Genomic DNA, 17,447 nt, shown 5'->3' with positions numbered 1-17,447 from the left:
ATTGCAATTCTGTTACAAGATTGATGGATTTTGTCGCTACATCTGACTGTTGTTCTTACTTGACTGATGCGCTCTCTCAGGTTCTGGAGGGAAGGCCCATTTATGTGGATTGCTATGGAAACTTGGCTCCTCTGACCAAAGCTGGTCAGCAGTTAGTTCTTAACTTCTACGCCTTCAAGGAGAACCGGTTGCCCTTCTGTGTCAAGGTACTCTTAACATACTCTCTATCATCACCATCACCTACAGTACTACATCTCCTTCTCAGGCTGCAATGTGGATTTTATAACCGGGTACAATAGGGACAAGAAAAAATGCTGGACAAAAGCAGCAGCCAGTATCATTTTGTTGCTGTTATAATGTGGTGCTATAGCCAGGATTGTGTTAGTTCTGTCCTGTTTTACACTTTATTCTCTTCACTAGCTTTCAGTACAATGAACTCTGTCCACAGGGTTAATTGTATTGAAGGGTATAACCTAGTTCCCTTTGCCTCTGCTAAATGACCTCATGTCATCGATCGACCCATTAACTTCACAAACTCTATAATCAATGCTCTTGCATCATGTGGTGCTCTGTTATTGTGACAACTGTTCTTGCTGTGTGTGAACTAGATCAGGCACCACTTTATCACAACACAGCTGATTTGGACTACAGTAGCAGGGCGCTGCGTGTCTAACATTACGTCCAAATATGGCTGTTCGATTAGTCATTATTCAACAAATGCTCCATTAGAAAAACACGTCAATAGATAGTACAGTATGTGAGAACAAAATCATAGAAGTGTAGTTGTGAGGGAAAGTTGGTGTTGAATTGGGATCAAGTGGTCAAATCTTTTTGTATTTTTTCTTACAAAATGTCTCAAAGCGATTAATCGATTACCGAAATAGTTGGCGATTAATTTTCTGTGAATCGACTAATCAACTAATTGTTGCAGCTCTACTTTCATCTATTCTGCTGTCTAGTGCTGAAATATATGACTGTATTAAATGAAAACATTGCAAAAATGTCCATAAACAATTAACATGAATTATGCACATTTCCAGATACATAAGTAAAAACATCAATACTCAAGTGCACCGTGTTGAAATACATGTTCATACTGAAGTACATCAACAGTGTCTGCCACCTTATAAAGGCATAAGGTACATAAAGAAGCAATGTTCTCTCTCCAGGTGAGAGACCCCAGCCAGGAGCCTTGCGGTCGTCTTACTTTCCTTAAAGAGTGTAAGACCACAAAGGGCCTTCCACAAACCGCCGTGTGCAACCTGAACATCACCCTTCCTGCAGTGAAAAAGGTAACGAAGCGTGAACTCAGCGTTCTCTGTTGTCACCTTCATAACCATATTCATGGTTAGGGTAGTTTCGGCCCCAATAACACTGATAGAGAAAGACAGAGAAAGACTTTGGCCAAACTGCCGCCACTGTGTCTTTTATCTGTTTAAGGCTTCTCTCTATGTATATTGGTTATCTATGCAGTGGTTTCTTGTCATTGGCTGTTTCATTTTGTTCCTACCTACCTTTTGATTTGGATGACATGCTTTTGGCTGAGGGCTTTTGTGCAAAAGGCTTTTTTTGATGATCAGGCTGGCTTTATGTGACTTGAGTTGATTTGCTGTTTTTGCTGCTGAGTGTTGGCGCTTTTTACTTTCTTTTTTTTTTTTTTTGCTGTTTGTTTGGTCTGTGTTTTTTTTTTTTGTGTCTTTGCCGAGTCTGCTAAAGTGGCTTCTCTTCTAAGTTGGAGCTTCTGTCAATCACTCCTTTTTCACACCCTGATGTTTCTTTTCCCCCTGCTTTCCATTATGTTACTCCCCCTGTTTCTGCAATGCATCTTGGGAACCAGGAAATGGAATCAGATGCCGAGGATGAGGTAAACCACACCCTCCCCACCATGTGCTATCATCTGCGCTAGATCTATAGTGGCCCAGCTCTGCTCTTCATAGCCTTATTCTTTCCGCTTCTACAAAGGAAATTTGAGCTTTCCTTGTTCAAAGCAACCTTTTTAGCTGCTCAATTTTGCATGATATATTGTAGATATGAAAAACTACTTGTTTTATGTCCAATCCTTATCCCTTGCGTTGTGATACAAGTGGCTTTGAACTTAAGATACTTATATTGTCCATAAGTCAAGATTTAACCTTTATCAACGTTACCTCAAAATCAATTATTTGCACCTTTAAGTACTTAGAGTTTATAGTTTGTAGCCTTATCTTGACTAACTTAAGCTAATTTGACTAACTTGGCATAGTAAAAATTATTGTAAGTGATACTATCAGTGCTTACAAAATAGAGAATGTGCAGTAAGTGCAGTGAAAACTCTTAGATGAGAATTTGCTGCTGTGTTATGTAACTGCTAAACATTGGCTTTGTTATTTATGTAATACCAACTAATATGCAGACTACTGTGTTTGCTTTAATTAGACACTGTAAGGTCCAATTGTTGCTCATTTGGCAGCACTATACAATTTAGGGTGACCTAGAACTGATAGGTTTTTGTGTTGTTTGCTATTGTTGCAGACTGAAAAGCCAGAGCGACGTCATACCTTTGCATCTCTAGCCTTACGTAAGCGCTACAGCTATCTGGCCGAGCCTGCACTGAGTGAGTTTGACATTTTCACTAACAAACCCTTTGATGACTATAATAATGCCAATTACCGTGGATAAGTTAGTTTATTAACAATTTTAATTAACCTGTAAAATGCGTGATAAGTATAAGTAAGTAGATAGATGTGACTTACCATACTTAATGTAATAAATGCATATTTCTCACCTTACATGACATGCACTGTCCACATGCTTGTTTACAACATGGTACATATTTTTGCATGGGTCAATGAGTGGTTTTTAAGTTTATGTGCTGTGCTTGCCCACATTGTGAGTTGTACTTCTGGGTTTGTTTGGTTGATTATCACTGCTGAGTTTCAGTCCAAATGCAGCAACACTGAAATCTTTCTTTGACTTACCAACACAATGTTATAAGGCATTTGGGAGGGAGGTCAAAGAAAAATTGTATTTCCTTCTCATTTGTCCCCTCTGAGTTTAAAGCTCTTTTGGCTTTGTGATGATGTAGCAGCTTTTCGTGGGACAAACATGCATGTTAGGAGGTTTTGAGTTTGGCTTTCTTTCAGGTGTTTTCTTTTTTTTCCCCCAGTTTTTCACAATGCTTGTCACCAATTCTTATCAATCTTGCATGACAAAATGGGCCAAAACTTTAGTCTTGGAGAACACATTTTGTCATATTTGTTATATAATAAAAGGAAAATGGAAACTTTTGCAACCCTTGGCTCTAGTGTATCATAGTATCTAAATTATCTTTGGGAAATCTGTCATTATATAATTTTTGGACCAAACAGATAAAAGGCACTTCAAAAAGCGGATTGAAATTAGAGCAAGAATCCATACGCCGATTAGAACATCTGAAGTCCAAAGAGAGAAGTTGTTTTTGTGTTAATCCTGGTGCATTCGTCTTGCCATTTTTCTGTTGTCAGTTGTGAGTCTACGCCAGTGTCTTTGGAATTTTACTTTGCTGCTGTATGTGCTTTGTTCAGTTTATTCATTATGTTGTTGTTGCTGTTGTTATTGTTTGAGTCATCTACCAATCCTGAATCACTCAGGAGCACAACTGTGTCTGTTTATAACTCCATCTTCAATCAGTACTCAAATATCTTATCTCAGCGCTTCATAAAACTACTGTTTTTCCTTCCTTAATACCAGGACTGCGTCACTGACCAACTTTCCCCCCTCTGATCTCTTTCACATTTTTTCTCTTCCTTCCCCAACATAATTTTTTTTTGCCTTTACTATTCCACATTCTTTTGATTATTTTTTTCCATTCCTTCTTCATCATTATTTCTACAAATTCATCTGAAGAAACAGCAGTCGAGCGAAGCACAACAGCAAGAACACTGCCTGCTGGTTACTCTCACAAACCTGTCTTTCCAACCAGACCTTACCCACCATGGTCGACTGCTCCTATTACCGTCCCTGGCCAAACAAGGCCCATCGGAGTGGGGGGTTCCCTCACCTCTACCGATTCACCGGCCGGCTCACCAGCTGCTTCTCCATTGAAATCTACCTGGCCCTTCTCCCCATCACCTGCATGTCCTGCACCTACCAAAGTCACCCTGGGAGCTCCACCACCACCACCTACCCAGTCATCCCCAGTTAAATCAGTTAGTGAGATAATGTCCTCATCCCCCATCAGGTCTTACAGGACTATGCCTTCACCCATTAAAACAGTTGTCCAGCAGGGTCAGTATCCTGTCCAGGCGTCTGCCAGTCTTGTGTCCTCTGGAAGCCCATGTAAATCTGCCACAGATCCAGCATCTATCAAAAGCCTTGCCTCAGCATACACATCAAGGACTTCCCCACTTCACTCAATACCAAATGGTTATATACCAGAGAAGTCATCAGTTCCTGTTACTGCTCCAGAATCACCAAAGACACCATACAACATGTACAGTTCTAATCTGCCTTTTAAAACTACATATGGGTCCACAGTTGCAACAGATGCAGAGGGACCTTACCCTTCGTCTGGTAAAACCATCTCCAGCCTGTCTTCTTTGAAAACCTCTGTAGATTCAACACTCTCATCCCGAGGAGGGCGGTCATCCCTCCCGTCTCTGTCCTCAACTGGGCAGACAACCATTCCTTCCTCAGAATTGTCCATGATGAATGGATCTGTCTCACCTGTTAAATATCCATCCCCCTCCTCCACGCCATCTTCCCCTTCTTCTCGCCTTCTCTCGGAGAGAAGCAGCAGCCTTCAGGAGAGGATCCAAGCCACCACCCAGGCAGCAACATCTGGTGTCAGTGCAGCCATAAATGAAGCCATAGACTCATATTCTGTGTCAGGCTATGGCACTCTTAAATCCTCCTCACGTAGAACTGCGCCAGCGAGCTCTGCTTATGGTTCTCTGAGATCTGTAGGTGCCTCCCCCAGCTTGGCCGTTTCATCTAGTACAGTGACTGCACCTGTGTATTCATTGGCCAACGTCATCCCAGAGACCCCTGTCAAACCTGGGCCAGGATCTCTCAAAATGGCACTGCCCGATTCCCCTCGTGCCTCATCTTTGTCTCCTTCCTCTTTGTCTTCCTGTGTTACCACATCAAAAATTAATTCCCAATTGAAATCTCCTCCGTTTATCACACCACCCATTGTCCATCCAACTGCAACTTCCAACCAGGAGATACTAAAAGATGTAGCGGACATGAAAGAGGATTTAATCAGAATGACAGCTATCCTACAGACAGACACACCGACAGCAGCTAAAACTGTCCAAACATCACGTATAGGTACACCTAAAGAGACCAAGTTGGAGGATGAGGAGCCATTTACTCTAGTGGAGAAAGTGAAAGAGGATTTAGTGAAAGTCAGTGAGATATTACAGAAAGATATCATGAGTGAAGGTAAGGCCATCTCAGCTAAAGAGAGAGCCTCAGAGGATGAATGGGAGGAATTTTCTCAAGATGAGATTGAGGAGGCACAAAGAAGTGCCCTCTCAGACTATTACCCTCCTTTAGATGAAAACACACTGCTGCTCAAGCACCAGTCCATGTCAAGCAAAGACTTAGAGTTGGCTAAAGTAGTGGATTTTTTAACAAATGACATTGGTGCTAGCTCTCTCTCCAAAATGGCAGAGTTGAAATGTAGGTATGAGGAGGATGCAAAAAAGGAAGGTGAAGAGAAACAGAAACGTGTTCTCAAGCCATCTATGTCAATACAGGAGCACAAACTCAAAATGCCTCCACCAGTCTCAGGCATGCTCAGGTCTCCCTCAGAGAAGGACCTAAGCAAACTTGCTGAATCATATCAGGGGACGGACACTATTTTGGAATCACCCGAGGACCTGTCTCATGAGCAGGATAAGAGTCCCCTGTCAGACAGCGGGTTTGAGACCAGGAGCGAAAAGACACCCTCTGCTCCTCAGAGTGCAGAGAGTACAGGACCTAAACCTTTATTCACAGATTCACCCATCCCTCCCTGCGTAACTGAGACCAGGACTGAGGTGGTCCACATTAGGAGCTATGAGCAGCCTGATGATCCTTGTGAGCCTGTCCTCATGGAGGAAACTGCATCTGCTCTTCCCTCTATAGAGTCAGATGCTGCTTCATCAAGCTCCATCAAAGCATTACAGAAAATGCCAGAAGAGGACATGATGAACAAAAGCATGTGTCTTAAAGAGGAAACTCATATTACTACTACCACAAGAATGGTCTATCACAAGCCCCAACTGACTGATGGTGCAGAGATGATAGAGGAAGGTATGTCAGTTAGAGATATCATGAAAGCTTTCCAGTCAGGTAGAGACCCATCTAAAGATCTAGCAGGCCTTTTTGAACACAAAGCTAACCAGGATTCTGTCAAAGGTGATGAACTGACTCCTAGATTTCTTGACAGAGACATTAAATCCAAGCCCAAAGTTGAAAGAATAATCGAGGTTCATATTGAAAAGGGCCACAGCACAGTAGAGCCGACTGAGGTTATTATCAGGGAAACCAAGAAACACCCTGAGCTTTATCTCTACAAAGGGGACCGTGGAATTAAGGAATTTACTGATTATGATGAGGTCCAACAGGAAGAAGAGGAGCTTACTGCCGAAGAATCCTTGCCCTCCTTCCTGGAAACTTCTCGTGTAAACACCCCAGTGTCACAGGAGGAGGACAGTCGCCCAAGCTCTGCCCAGCTGATGGCAGATGATTCATATAAAGCCCTGAAATTATTGAGCCAGCACTCCATAGAATATTGTGATGATGAGCTGTCAGAGATCAGAGGCGAGTCATATAGGTTTGCTGAGAAAATGCTCCTCTCAGAGAAACTTGATGTGTCATCGATGTCTCACTCTGACACAGAGGATTCAGCAATGGTGACTGACAAAAACCGCCACCTAATTTCTGAGGAGAGTGGTAGCCGTAGTACTGAGAGCATGAGTCAGCAGCATGGCAGCCCCAAAAGAGAGTTTGTTTCTAAGTCATCAAAAGATGGGTCCCCTAAATCAGGTAAATTCTTGCACAGGGATGATCCATCTCAGTTTGATAAGGTGACAGTGCTTCATTATTCCAAAGAACCGGGCAGCCCCAAACATGCTGTTTGGATGCGATTTACAGAGGATAAACATGACAGGAGCAGGGATAAGCTTCTTTATGAGGATAGGGTGGACCAAACTGTAAAGGAAGCTGAAGAAAAACTCAGTGAGGTATCACAGTTCTTCCGTGACAAAACAGAGAAGCTCAATGATGAGCTGCAGTCCCCTGAGAAAAAGCCTGTCAGACGAGAGCCAAAGGAGCCCAGGTCCTGGCCTAGCTCAGCCTGTAGTAGCCCTGAGAAAACACAACAGAAACCTAAGGCAGGAGAAGAGGGGTTCAGTAAAAGCAAACTCAGGGAGCCTTCTGTTGGTAAAATATTTGGCAGCACCACAACAACTGAAAAGAAAAGCTCTAGCTTACCAAGCAGTCCCCAGAAAAGCATGCTGTCCCATGTCAGTGAGGATAAGACCAGTGTGTCTGAGCCCCCTTCTCCCGCTCATGTAAAATCAACATCCAAAGTCAGTGCCGTGAGGATGAAGTTTGAATCGGAGGCTCAGAAACAAAGTCAGTCTAGTCCAACCAAAGTCCCCCCTCCAGTGCAGCCAAAACCTTCAATAAAGAAATTACAGGAGAGCAAGCTTCCTGTTTATCAGTTATTTGCAGGAGGAAAAGTGTCAAAAGTATCTGAAACATCAGAGGAAGAAAGCCCTAAAAAGGATGTTGAGAAGGACAAAAGTGCTGCCACAGACAGCAGTAAACCAACATCTAAAGCCCAAAAACAGACAGAAGACAAGCTGCCATACAAAAGACAAATCAGTGAACCTGAGACTGACAAAGCCACTACTAAAGGGAAAGATGTCCATTCTAGTGAAATTAAAGAAAGCAATAAAGGTCAGAAAGTTCAGACACCTGTCATTCAAGACACAGCTAGACTACTAGACAAAGACAGTGATGCTAAAAAATATCAACAGGTCACAAAAAGTGAGTCTGCTTCCAAAGAGGTAACAACTGAGGTACAGAGAAAAGATGGCGAGGAACCACTAAACAAAAACCTCAGAAAAAAGACAGAATCTCAAATTCCTGTAAGAACACCGCCTTCTACTTTAGAGAGTGACCTCACAAAGAAACATACAATAACTAAACCATCACAGATACCAACATTATCTAAGAGCAAAATACAGACAATCCTTGAGACATCCCCAACAAAAACAGATGAAGATCTAACTTTTGAAATTCTAGATAATGCCCCCAAAGATGCCAACTTCAATAACCTTCCCAGCCCTAGAGAAACGCTGGAGAAAGTCATAACCCCTCCAGCTGCTGTAACAACCAAAGAGAACTTCAAAGGCATCAAAACATTACCTGTTTATGTCAGTGTCCAGGTGGGCCGGCAGGCAGAGAGGGAAGCCAAAGGGGCAGTGTACTCAGTCAAACAGAAATCAAACTCAGCTCTCAGTCCCATAAGCCCTGATGATGACACATTAGAACAGGTCTCTTTCATAGATAGCTCAGGGAAAAGCCCCATTACACCAGAGACCCCCAGCTCTGAGGAGGTCAGCTATGATCTCACATGCAGAACCCCTGATGGCTTCATGGATTTTTTGACAGGGAAACCCAGCCCCATCATGGAGGTTTCCGAGGAATCAGAGGAAGATGACCAAGGCAAAGTCAGTTTGTCTTTTAAAGAGGCCCTAACAGAAAGCAATATTAGTGTTCATGCAGCCCAAGCAGACCTTGCTAATGCTAATGAGCAAGAAACTAAAATTACCGATAACCAGCAGGAATTAACAAATAATTTCAACCTGCAAGAAACCACAATCAATGGCAGGTATGATGACATAACAGGGCAGGAGCAGCAAGAAGTCTCAAAAGACAAAGGTATTGCATATATTGAGTTCCCTCCCCCTCCTCCTTTGGACTCAGCCTCAGAAATTTCAGACACAGAGAAGAAAGGTTCTTGTGCCTCATCAGAAACTGAGACAGAAATGATGGAGGTAAACTTACAGGAAGAACACGACAAGCATCTTCTTATGGAACCAATAATACGTATCCAACCCCCGTCACCGGTGTCCCCTGGGGAAGACAGTCAATCAAATGCAGAAGATGACGATGAGGAGTCAATCTTCCAACCAATACCCTGCAAGAAATTCACTTTCAATGTTCCTGAGGAGGAGGGGAAGAAGAGGGAGAAGGAAAAGGAAAAGGCATCTAAATCAAAAAAGCATGACAAAAATGGAAACGACAAAAATGGAAACAACAAAGAACTCAATGGTGGGACCAATGGCTCCAACGGCTCCAATGGTTCCAATGGTTCAAATGGAAAAGGAGATGAGTATGAATATGAACAAAATGGAAATGACCAATCCATAACAGACTGTTCAATAGCCACAACGGCTGAATTTTCTCATGACACCGATGCAACAGAGATAGACTCCCTAGATGGATATGAACTTCAGGATGAGGATGATGGCCTGTGCGAGCAGGCAGATTTAAGGCTGTTTGGCCTTCCAGACAGCCGGAGAGATGTCTGGGCATCAGACACATTTAGGTCCCCTGACCGATGTTTCCCCCAGACGAAACTTGAAGTTATTGAAGAGGAGAAAACCCCAGAGGAATGTCAAAAGGAAACTGACAAAAAAGATACCCTTTCAAATGGTGGAAAACCTGATGATGGTAGTAAAGATGGGGTTAGTCAGGAACAAAAACTCTCAGAGAAAGAGGGATTTTCAGACACTTACTTTAGTTATAAGTTAGAAGAGGAGTTTAACTCTCCTTTTAAGACTGTTGCTACTAAAGGGCTGGACTTTGACCCCTGGCCCAGTAAAGGTGGAGAAGAAGAAGTTGTTGACATGGGAGGGACACGGGGAAGCAATGGTGAGCCTAAGCCTTTTGGACTGGCAGTCGATGACCAGTCTCAGGCCACAACACCAGACACTACCCCAGCCCGAACACCAACGGACGATAGCACGCCGACAAGCGAGCCAAACCCATTCCCCTTCCATGAAGGGAAGATGTTTGAGATGACACGCAGTGGTGCGATTGACATGAGCAAGAGGGACATGGTGGAGGAGAGGCTCCAGTTTTTTCAGATTGGTGAGCATTACTACTCGGCGGGCAGGTACAGGGTCAGGGACTCAGAGGGAAATGCTTCCTTAAAAGGCGGGGATCAGGTTAATATTCAGGATCCCACAGACACCTTTACAATCCCTCAAGTCTCTGTACAGACTACTACTGTCCAACTAGAAATATCAAATGCAGCTGGCAGTTACAGCTCATGCAGAGACTCAACTTACACTGAGCCTAAATTCTCCACTTTTAGAACTGGATTCAGGTCGTCATATGATAAAACCTCTGAAGTTTCAAATGTCGATTCTAAATGTAGAGGAACAGGCACCTTTGATTATTCTAATGACATAACCTCAGGAAAAAATGTAGATAGTTCTTACTCTGTAACCTCAAACTATTCAGATTATTCTCATTTTAATACATCAGACATGACAGACAGCTATTTTAGACAACAAGATTATTTGGATAGAACCCAAGAAAGCCCGAACACTTATTACCAAAGCACAGATTCTTCTTCAGCACCTTCACAACAGATTAGCAATCCCCAAACATGGAGCAGCAATACCAGTAGCAGCATCCCTGACTTCCATTATGTCCATTCAGATGTCATTCAGACTGGCAGTATTGTGTTCAACTTGTTGTCCTCTTTAGGACCCACTCTGCAGGAGGTAGGCAGGATAGAAGCATCCTTCAGCCAGCTAGAGGAGAACAGTAGGGAAGGCAGGGTTGTTACTAATGTAGCAATAACAAACACGGGAGCCAAAGAGGTCAAACGCCACATATGCAAGTCCAGGTTACCAGTGAGGGTGCACAGCCACAAACTATGCAGTCAAAGTCGACCAATAGTGAAAGACAAGGCACAAGAAAAAGTCAGGAAACATGCAATGCATAAAGTCAGGGAAAGATTGGACCCTTTTGCGAATTTATTTCCTAAATCTAAAATCCCGGTAATGAAAGCCATGAAATCCTCCTCTTGTTCTAGAGAGCAGAAGCAGGTTAAACCCAAATCCAAGGTCAGTGATAGAAGTGTTAGAACTTCCATGGGTAATAAACAACTAACTAAAGGCAGATCTAGCACTGAGCACAGATATAGTTTAGCCAAAACCCCAGGTATAAGTAGCACAAATGGGAAATTGAGAAAAAGCAGTGCAGTGGCCCCAGATAAATTTACAAAACGGTCTGTCAGTGGCCAGGTAGCCAACCTTTTGGACCAAACCACTCCCAAGGAGGCTGACACAAAGTTAGAAGGGAAAACACTGCCCACTGAGGATGAAGAGAGCTGCAGCCTCAGCACTACAAGGAACACTTCCTTGTCAGAGCCATCTAGAGCCTCTAGAAGTTCCTGCCCTTCACGCACCTCTACCTCCACCTCCACCAGCACCACCACATCAACACCATCTGCTAGAGATGTGAGAGCTGAGGTTGAGCAGGCCAACAGTGAGAGGATGAGGAGGAGCAGGAGGAAAAGTAGGCGGACACTTGGAGGGAAGGCGCATGAGCAGAAGGAGAGTCAGGTTGATCAACCAATCACGGCTCCTGTCACGGAGAACGAGACTAGTTTGTAAACTCTTTCTAAACACTTGTTATACCTTACATACTGTATATATATATATATATCTTTCTCTATAAGATGCATGTAGCTGTTGTGGGTGCTTTGTGATGTGATGCAAGTGTAGCTGTCACTTCTTCCTGTCATTCTTGTTATCTGTGTCCTGTGCTGTCTAATTTAGACATGGAGGTTTAAGGTTAAGAGACGGAGAATCGATGACAGAATCAGCTATACCCAAAATTTGTTTTAGGATCAAGCAGGGGAATTTATTTAGCGTAGATAGCATAATTTCATGCTGTTAGATGTTTTAAATGTCAGGGAAAGGGGTGTCAGTAAATGTGCTATGGCATTGGATCAATTACCTCATCAAAATAATGACCAGCTACAGTATTAAGAGCTTTACAACAGACTTTGGGTATGTCTTTGTGCTACAGGTTACTACAATTTCAGTAATATCAGCAAACACTTGAAGGGCTGAGTTAAAAGTGCATTACAGGCTACCACACATCCTCAGTTTCATTTCACACTAAAGATGAAGTTAGCCTCCCACCCTCCCACATGACACAACACCACTCACCTCCACTGTAGACATGATTGAGACCTAGATACAAATGATTATTTGGGGGAAATATAACCTTGTGTTTGTTTTGGTCTGCTTGCCTGGTTTGTAGATCTTTTGGTGGTGCTTTTGCTGTATGAGAACACTGTGAAAAACAATTCATCGGCTAAACTTGACAATCAAATGGCATGTCAGCTGCACAACAGAGTGTCAGTGTAGTCAGTCATTTGCAACCTGGTGGGAAAGCTAATGCAGCCGGATGACTTTTGATTTCAAGTTGAAGCCATAAATTGCTTTTATCAGTGTGAGGGAATGTTGCCTGATGGTAGATCGTTTGTGGTTAGTGACGTGATACAAAAACTCTTATACTCTGAACTCTTGCTACTAATACGAATTCTACTGAACATCAAACATTTTGGTATTAAAGTATGATTTTTGTTTTTCCTTTTCTGGCCTCACAGATCCTCATGCTTTTGATTCTACTTTGTTATCTGCTGATATGCATTAATAGTTCTAGCAAAAAAGTAGTTACTACAATCTAGTTGTGTTAATGTTTCACTTGCTCTGCCTATAATAGTGGTGTTGTCCTCATTTGTGTTTAAAAATCAGTGCAGATGGTCTTGTGTCTCATCCAGAGGGAATACGATAATTTCACGAAGTTTAATGATTCAAAGTCATCAGATATAATATAGCCCTATAGCCCCTACTGTCCATTGTAAAACATAAGCAAAAGACAACTCCTCAAACTGCATCATTGAGGATAGTTTGGCCAGAAAAGCTTCTTTTTTTTTTACAGAGGTGAGACCTGGGACGGTGAGCTAAAGTTAGTCTTTGTTTTATCACCAACACTACTGGGTTTGATATGAATGCTACATTTATCAGAAAATGGCATAAAAGAGACAAAGATGTTGTTTAATTAAGTAGGTGTCAAATAGGTATAACAATCAAATCATATTTAGTTGAGTCTGCAACAGACAAACTTTCAGTTCACAATCCCAATCCGTTTCTTTTATTAATTGTCATGCTCCCCTCTGCGGCCGTTTTTATGGGAGCCATTTTGTGTGTCTCTTTCTTGGGACCACATTTAATTAATTTGTTTAGATTTTTTGTCATAATATCACATACTAATTGTTTGTGTCCTGGCCTCCCCTGCTTCCTCGCACAGGCCCTCAGAGTCCCTGTGAGAGAACAGACCTCCGTATGGCAATAGTAGCCGACCACCTCGGACTCAGCTGGACTGGTGAGCCTAAACACACACACCTCACTTTTACACACCTGGTAAGACACACACAAACACATACAACCCAAAACAAGCATGACACAATGCAAGAATTGTGTATTTATTATAGTAATACATATGAAAGGGAGACATAGCTGCAATGTTGGTGTTAAATCAGTTTCATCTCAATCTTTTCAGGATTCAATCAGAGACTAAAACTCTGTGTGCTTATAATGTGTGCAGTCTGTTCAGTGATATACACTGGATATGATTATCATGAATTTTAAAGAACACCCACATGTGAATGAATCAGCCGGATTGTGTCCAACTCTTAAATTATTAGTTTTAGAGTGTTTGTTGCCATCTGGTGGACATATAATATAAAAACATCTTGCCTGAGCAGTACTGCAGTGGCATTTAAAGTCACACACATTATCAACAATACACATGCGACATAACATCCAAGTAGGCACATCATAAAAACTTTACAGTGTGACTTTTAGAAATCTTTTAAAATCTAAACATCTCATGTTATTGAGACATATTAGGAGCAGGCAGGGGTGAAAATACAGGAATAAATGTATCAGAATTTAATGTCAAAAAGCTTGTATAACAATATATTTATATTCTACCGTGTCATGCATCTTTGTGTTTGAGTGTTTTTAAGAGGAAGAGCGAGATGATTTTATATAAATATTGTACGCGAGCAGTGATAAGGGTGTGGCCTCTGCAGTTTAGTCCAAGCCTGACCACCTGCACTGCAGCACTGCCCCACGCCTGCCTGCATGTGTCTGCGTGGGTGTTGTGTGCAAATGCACTGCAATCATGTGTTCACAGGCGTCTGTCTTTAGTGTGTACGAGTGTGAATAGTTGTAGTGGTGTGCCTTTTTGTCCAGTGCAGTGACTGACTGAGTGCTCAGTAGAGGAAAGGAATCTAATCCATATTTAATGCATGTTGCAGAGCTGCAGTGAACAAGTAGCTCCACTGAACATTATGTTCTCATGGTTTTAAATTTATGGCCCATATGGCTTGTCTGTACAAGAAGTGTTTCACTGCTTCATTAGCTTTAGACTGTGTTTGGCAGTTACAATCATTTAGCGAATGAGTACAAACTAGTTAGGACGAAGAAAATAAATGACAACAAAAGTATTGACACAAATCATGGTGATGTTTTCAGCGCCACAATTTCATCACATAATAATATGTCTAATGTTTCATAAGCAATCAAATGTAGCTTGAGACATCTGTTGGAAGATAAATGTCATTTGGTTATGATTGCAGACCTGAAATCTAAAATGCCACACTCAACATATATCTTTTCATGCTCATTATTGTTTTCCCTGCATTTCTACACATATTTGTAGCATCAATTTTTTTATATAACATCAATATGTCAGGTAGCAGCTTCATCAGCTAACTGTTTTCTAAAGTTTTTCTGTTTGTGGAGGTATTTTGTGCACTGTACCACCCTTTTGCTAGTTTATGTCTTTTCTTTCAGCAATTGAATAACACATAACACACCTCTTGATGGATGATAAATCACACTGCCTCATTGACGGTACATCATTCTTTTGTACTGGTGTCCCCAGTAGAAATTAATCTACCCCCTGAGCTACGAAAAAAAAGCCTTGTGTTGGTGTTATTTTCTCAGGATAAACAAGTGTTTTGTGGTGTTTGATGCTGTTTCAGAGCTGGCCAGGGAGATGGATTTCTCTGTGGAAGAGATCAACTTCATCAGAGTGGAGAACCCCAATTCCCTGACAGCACAGAGCTTCATGCTCCTTAAGAAATGGGTGCACAGGGACGGTAAAAACGCCACAAGTAAGCAACATGTGTGTTTGTGTGTGTCTGTATTATATCCATTGTAATTCATATGCATGTCTTCTTTTCCTCGTTGACATTATCATATATCAGAATACACATTTCAATTGCTAGTTTATTTAAAAATGAATGAATATAACTGACAATATTAATGTTTTGTAGTGTTACAATATGACATTTGAAATCAGTTGCCATGTAATTTGTCTGTCTCTCTCCCCTCTAGCGGATGCTTTAACTGCGGTGCTGACTAAGATCAATCGGTTGGATATTGTGACTTTGCTGGAAGGGCCCATATTTGACTACGGTAACATTTCAGGCACACGCTGCTTTGCCGATGATAACGCAGTATTCCCGGATCAGTCCGATGGTAAAGTGTAGCCCACCCTAGCTGAACTCTCAGTCTATCTCTCAGTCTATCCCTTCACCCTTCTTCACCTCCTCACTCAGCCAGATAGTCAGACCTGACTGTGTAAACAAATACAGAACCAATGCAAGTTAATTAGCATTTAACCAAAATCACTTAATGCTCCAGTGGGTTCACTGAGCCAATCTCAGTTAATGGACCAACAGGTAATAATAGCATTAGAGTTGTCTTTTTTTAAGCAGTCACCCCAGTCAGCTTGTGAGTTTTCCAACACTGAGGAGTGCAATTCATTTGTAGCACGCAGTCATTGGAACATTAATGGCAAGTGATAGATTTTGGGTGATTATCTATATTTTTTTAAATAACCTTTAAAAGGTGTTCTTAGCACATCCAAAATTAATGATTTTAATTAAATGCATAACAGGAAAATCTGTACCATTTTGGGTGCATGAGACTTTTTTAGTATGTGTGACTGTTTTTGTAAACTGTTCTGAAGCATGCACCTGAATGAATCTGTGTCTCTTAGTTAGAGCACCGGTTCATAATTTGGTTTATCAATAGTTATGTTTATGTGTATGCTACATTATAAGTTTTCAATTCAAACTCTCCAACACACTTTTTTTTGTCAAATTGTGTAATATGCTATCGGAAAATACATAGAAACATAATTATAACAACCAATTTACAAAAATGGCATGCTTGCTTCAAGCAGTACTTTTTCTCTTTCCTTCTACCTTTCTCTCTTTCCTCATTAATGAAAATTAAATGTGGCAGCTACTAGTATTCTCTGATGCTGACAGTCCCAATGAGGGCCATTTCAGAACTTTGACACCAATGTGCCTTTTGTTCCAGATAGTTGAGTATGAAATATTCCTGCCTCTGGTTATCAGGCCTGTTAATAATCTTCTCATAATCTTATATATTCAAACATCCTTTTGACATCAAGTGAAATCTTTGCCATTATGGCGATGTTTTTCCAGGGTGAACAGTTGCTCTGTTTATTCTCATCTGATAACATAAAGATGTGTTATCTAAACATCAGTGACTGAAATATTGAGGTGCATTAATTTAAAGGGGATGTATGCTGTTTTTGCATTTCTGTTATTTTTAAACTTTTATGATGTCAGATGTTCATGTTAAACATGAACAAAGGTCCAAAACTCAAAGTGAATGTATGTAAAAATGCGCCCTGCAAGTCAAAAGCCAGGGCTTCAGCCTGCTCGGAACGCTCCGTTTGCAAAGTTACCTCTATTTCCTGCTCGTCATGACGTCAGATTGTTCGCACATGCCCAAACAGCCATCTGTTCTGCAGTGTTTATTGCTAAGGTTGTTCCACGGGTTGTTCATGATGACCACTCGCATATTTTGGATCGGATTCAGGCTCAAACATGTACAGAAGTGGGCTCGTTGGGAGGGGGGCCTTAAAGAGACAGGAGTTAAAACGGCCTGTTTCAGACAGAGGCTGAACTGAGGGGCTGAATAAACAGCCAGTATAAGATAAATAAGAAATCATGTAAAGATATTCCAGTAAAGCCCCATAAAATAAAACCTTGAAATGTGCATGATATGTCCCCTTTAAGGTTTGTAATTTAAGATAAATAGAAACAAAGAGCCCCATCAAATCAAATTAATTCTCTTCAGAAATGAGTAGCTGAACCTACAGAATTAGCCAATGTTATCCAGGCACACTTCTAGACAAAAGTCTGAAATGGGTCTCATCTCAAGAATCAAGAGTGAAGCAAATATGACTTAAAGTGAAGTCCGTGTTTGATTGAATGAAGTGCATGGCTATGGCTTTGTGTGAGAGGCTGCCTGCTCTGATGTTGTTCGCTCACTAGAGTACACTTT

The 17,447-nt window shown here is 41.6% G+C and overlaps 2 protein-coding genes across 20 annotated transcripts in view; both read left to right on the top strand.

The window, feature by feature from the left end:
• LOC137172497 (ankyrin-3-like) overlaps positions 1-17,447 on the top strand; it is a 163,403-nt gene that overhangs the window by 135,473 nt on the left and 10,483 nt on the right. For 16 of the 19 annotated variants that reach the window (XM_067576966.1, XM_067576969.1, XM_067576976.1 and 13 more), the window contains 7 exons: positions 81-206; positions 1,170-1,292; positions 1,838-1,864; positions 2,512-2,593; positions 13,360-13,434; positions 15,104-15,235; positions 15,459-15,602. In XM_067576966.1, the coding sequence (XP_067433067.1) occupies positions 81-206; positions 1,170-1,292; positions 1,838-1,864; positions 2,512-2,593; positions 13,360-13,434; positions 15,104-15,235; positions 15,459-15,602 (709 nt within the window). The remainder of the gene's footprint in view (positions 1-80; positions 207-1,169; positions 1,293-1,837; positions 1,865-2,511; positions 2,594-13,359; positions 13,435-15,103; positions 15,236-15,458; positions 15,603-17,447) is intronic. The other 3 variants (XM_067576978.1, XM_067576973.1, XM_067576971.1) reach the window with 1 other exon arrangement.
• On the top strand, positions 4,041-13,353 carry LOC137172496 (ankyrin-3-like). Its single transcript, XM_067576962.1, has one exon. The coding sequence runs from the start codon at positions 4,179-4,181 to the stop codon at positions 11,649-11,651; it is 7,473 nt and encodes a 2,490-aa protein (XP_067433063.1). The 5' UTR covers positions 4,041-4,178; the 3' UTR covers positions 11,652-13,353.

Source organism: Thunnus thynnus, chromosome 20, assembly GCF_963924715.1.
Source record: "Thunnus thynnus chromosome 20, fThuThy2.1, whole genome shotgun sequence".
Taxonomy (NCBI): Eukaryota; Metazoa; Chordata; class Actinopteri; order Scombriformes; family Scombridae; genus Thunnus; species Thunnus thynnus.
Note: the sequence above shows the minus strand (reverse complement) of the source record. Positions and strands in the feature narration are given on the sequence as shown.